We start from the raw sequence: 3,414 nt of genomic DNA on the forward strand, positions 1-3,414 counted from the left end.
GCAGCAACACCAGGGCCACCAGGGCAGCGGGGCAGGGCCACGGCAGCAGCACTGGCAACACCAAGTGCTGCTGCTGCTGGGCACAGCTGCTGGGCCAGCACTGATCTGTCCCCAGCTCTGCACACAGACATTGCTGCTGCAGCTCCAGAGAAGGCAACAAAAGGGCATCTCTGAAGAAAATTTTGCTGGGAGATCCTTTAGTTCCTTTAAAGTCACCAAGAATACAGCCCCTCATTGACACAGTCTGTGGCCACAGGGAAGGTGGAGAGAAGCAAAATGAGAAATGTGGATTCTTCAGGGTAGTTATAGATCCAATGGTGTCAGAAACACACGTCTTAAGAGAGGAACTCACTTGCCACAGCAAAAAGTCCAAATATGGACCACACTGGACAAATTTAGACCAGCCTTTTTTATTATTATTACATCAGCCTCAGAACATTGTTAGATGTTAACAGCTTGCTGGCCTAATGGAAAATGCCCCCGAAGGTGGGGTAAAACGGAACGACATAAAATCATCTCAGTTTTGATTTCAGCCAATCACACCAAAACAAGACATATTGACAAGCTTTCCATCCAACCTTATAAAACATACGTAATGGTAGTTAAAACAAAGGCTATTTCATAAGAAACAAAGAACAGAGCTCTATTCACAGGAACATTCTAAAGATATACATTAAATAAACTTGTTGCCATCCTAAAACAAAACCTACAAAGTCTTATTTTTATTTGTCACGTCTACTGCTTGGGAAACTTTTCTGCTTGCTTGGGAAACTTTCCTGCTGTAACAGAAATTCGGGCCCACATCCTGAGGCCTAAATACTCTTTTTTAACCATTTCCTAACAACCCTCTGACTTTATGGATTCTCACACCACCAAGAGTGCAGCCCCTCATTGACACAGTCTGTGGCCACAGGGGAGGTGCAGAGAAAAAAAAAAATTACACAAACATTGGCATTTCTTTGTGGAGATGATTAAGAAACTAAAACACAGACAAAAACTTTCAAAATGAAAACAACAAGAATTATCAAAGATAACTTTTATTACAAGTGATTTGTAGAAATTGGCCAGCAGTTTATTGTTCCTGAAAGCATCCAGTCATTTGTCTCCTCACTGCAGCCTTGAGCTCCTTGTTCCTCAGGCTGTAAATGAGGGGATTCAGGGCTGGAGGCACCACCGAATACAGAACTGACAGGGTCAGATCCAGGGATGTGGAGGAGATGGAGGGGGGCTTCAGGTAGGCAAATACTGCAGTGCTGATAAACAGGAAGAGCACAGCCAGGTGAGGGAGGCAGGTGGAAAAGGCTTTGTGCCGTCCCTGCTCAGAGGGGATCCTCAGCACAGCCCTGAAGATCTGCACATAGGAGAAAACAATGAACACAAAACAGCCAAGTGCTAAACAGGCACTAACAGCAAGAAGCCCAAGTTCCCTGAGGTAGGATTTGGAGCAGGAGAGCTTGAGGATCTGAGGGATTTCACAGAAGAACTGGCCCAGGGCATTGCCATGGCACAGGGGCAGGGAAAATGTATTGGCTGTGTGCATGAGAGCGTAGAGAAAGCCACTGACCCAGGCAGCTGCTGCCATGTGGGCACAAGCTCTGCTGCCCAGGAGGGTCCCGTAGTGCAGGGGTTTGCAGATGGACACGTAGCGGTCGTAGCACATGATGGTCAGGAGGAAATACTCTGCTGAGATGAAGAACATAAAGAAAAAGAGCTGTGCAGCACATCCAGTGTAGGAGATGTCCCTGGTGTCCCAGAGGGAATTGTGCATGGCTTTGGGGACAGTGGTGCAGATGGAGCCCAGGTCAGTGAGGGCCAGGTTGAGCAGGAAGAAGAACATGGGCATGTGCAGGTGGTGGCCGCAGGCTACGGCGCTGATGATGAGGCCGTTGCCCAGGAGGGCAGCCAGGGAGATGCCCAGCAAGAGGCAGAAGTGCAGGAGCTGCAGCTGCCGCGTGTCTGCCAATGCCAGCAGGAGGAAATGGCTGATGGAGCTGCTGTTGGACATTTGCTCTGCCTTGAAATCAGGATCTGTAAAAAAAGAAAATCATGGAATCATTGGGTTTGGAGAGGACTTAAAATACCCCGCACAGCCTGTGGGCACTTTCCCCCCTTTGGGCCTCCCCAGGGCTCTGCTGCCTGGAGCTGTCCCTGCCAGCAGCTGCTTCCCTGTGCCCGGGGCCCTTGGCCCTGCCAGTGCTGCCAGAGCCCAGCCCAGCCTTGGGGGCTCAGCTCTGCCCTGCAGACCCCTCCAGCTCAGGCACTGCCCTGGGGCAGCTCTGGCTCTGCAGATACTGATGGCAATGCTAGAAAAACAATGGGGAGGCTTAAAAGTGAATGTTTTGATGCTGCCTGTAAGGAGCCCTGAGCTGATTTCTGTCACTGCCTGGTTCATCAGATCTGGGAGATTTTTTTGTGTTGGTTTTTTTTAAATGTCATCCTTAACAAGAGATGAACATCTACATGCATTTTCCCATCTGGGCAACCCAAACCAGTGTATAAAAAAAGCAGGGTTTTCCCCTTTCCTGCAACCGCTAACTTGCTGCGCTGCCTGTATAATCCGTTGGAAATGTTCTGCAGTTTTATGTCATGCTGGGAGCAGTCCTAAGAATGGCAGCACCCTCCCCACAAGGAGAACACTTTCCAAGCCCTTTCCAGCTATCTCCTCCCACCCAAATCTTGTCCCCACTGCTGGGAGAAGCTGCCGGGGGGTGAGAGCTGTCCCTGGCAGGCAGCAGAGTCCCTGCCCCCAGCACAGAACCCTGGCTGCAGGACCCTGCTCTGCAGGGCAGCCCTGGGCTCCCTGGCTGCCCCTGCACAAGAGACAATCAGAGAATGTACTCACAGAGTCGTAGGCATTGGATGTTCCGCTTTTGGAGATGGCTCCAGGAGCTGCCAGCTGCATTGTCCTGCAGCCAGAGGTCCTGTGCCAAGGGCTGGCAGTGATTCTGCCCCCGGCACTTCTCAGCACCTTCCCAGCCCTGACTGATTGAAGCTCTCTGTGCCTCTGTGCTGTGCCCGGGCTGGCTGCAGGCAGTGCCCCCGCCCCCCCCGCTGGACTGGAGAAAAGCTGCTCATTGGGGGGAAATGTGCTTTTCAAGCTCTTCTTGGTTACCAGGAGCTGCCTCTGTGCCCGGAGCCAGCCCCCTCAGCAGACACAGACACAGCACAAGGACTTTAATTGAGCCTCTGGGGGTTTGTGCTCAGGTCCTTAACAGCAGTCCCTGAGAGGGAGCCAAAATACCTCTCCAGAACTCCAAGTCAGAATCCAACTCCAAAGTTTTCTTGGGGACGTTTTATGGGTCCCACTGAAGGACACCACTGAGAAATGTCCCCAGGCCCCAGGCAGAGCAGAGAACTGGAGGCCGTGATGAACAGGTGGGGACAAAGAGAAACCAAGCTTGGTGCCCTGGGGCC

At 51.4% G+C, this 3,414-nt stretch overlaps 1 protein-coding gene across 1 annotated transcript; it reads right to left on the minus strand.

Moving 5' to 3' along the window:
- Positions 1–1,111: 1,111 nt before the first annotated feature.
- On the minus strand, positions 1,112–1,660 carry LOC135442165 (olfactory receptor 14J1-like; the record flags this gene model as incomplete). The annotated part of the gene is made up of 1 exon (XM_064701708.1): positions 1,112–1,660. A coding segment is annotated over exon 1 (549 nt), but the record flags the coding sequence as incomplete, so codon positions are not given.
- Positions 1,661–3,414: the final 1,754 nt, after the last annotated feature.

This window comes from Zonotrichia leucophrys, unplaced genomic scaffold (assembly GCF_028769735.1).
Source record: "Zonotrichia leucophrys gambelii isolate GWCS_2022_RI unplaced genomic scaffold, RI_Zleu_2.0 Scaffold_1588_10070, whole genome shotgun sequence".
In the NCBI taxonomy this organism is placed as follows: Eukaryota; Metazoa; Chordata; class Aves; order Passeriformes; family Passerellidae; genus Zonotrichia; species Zonotrichia leucophrys.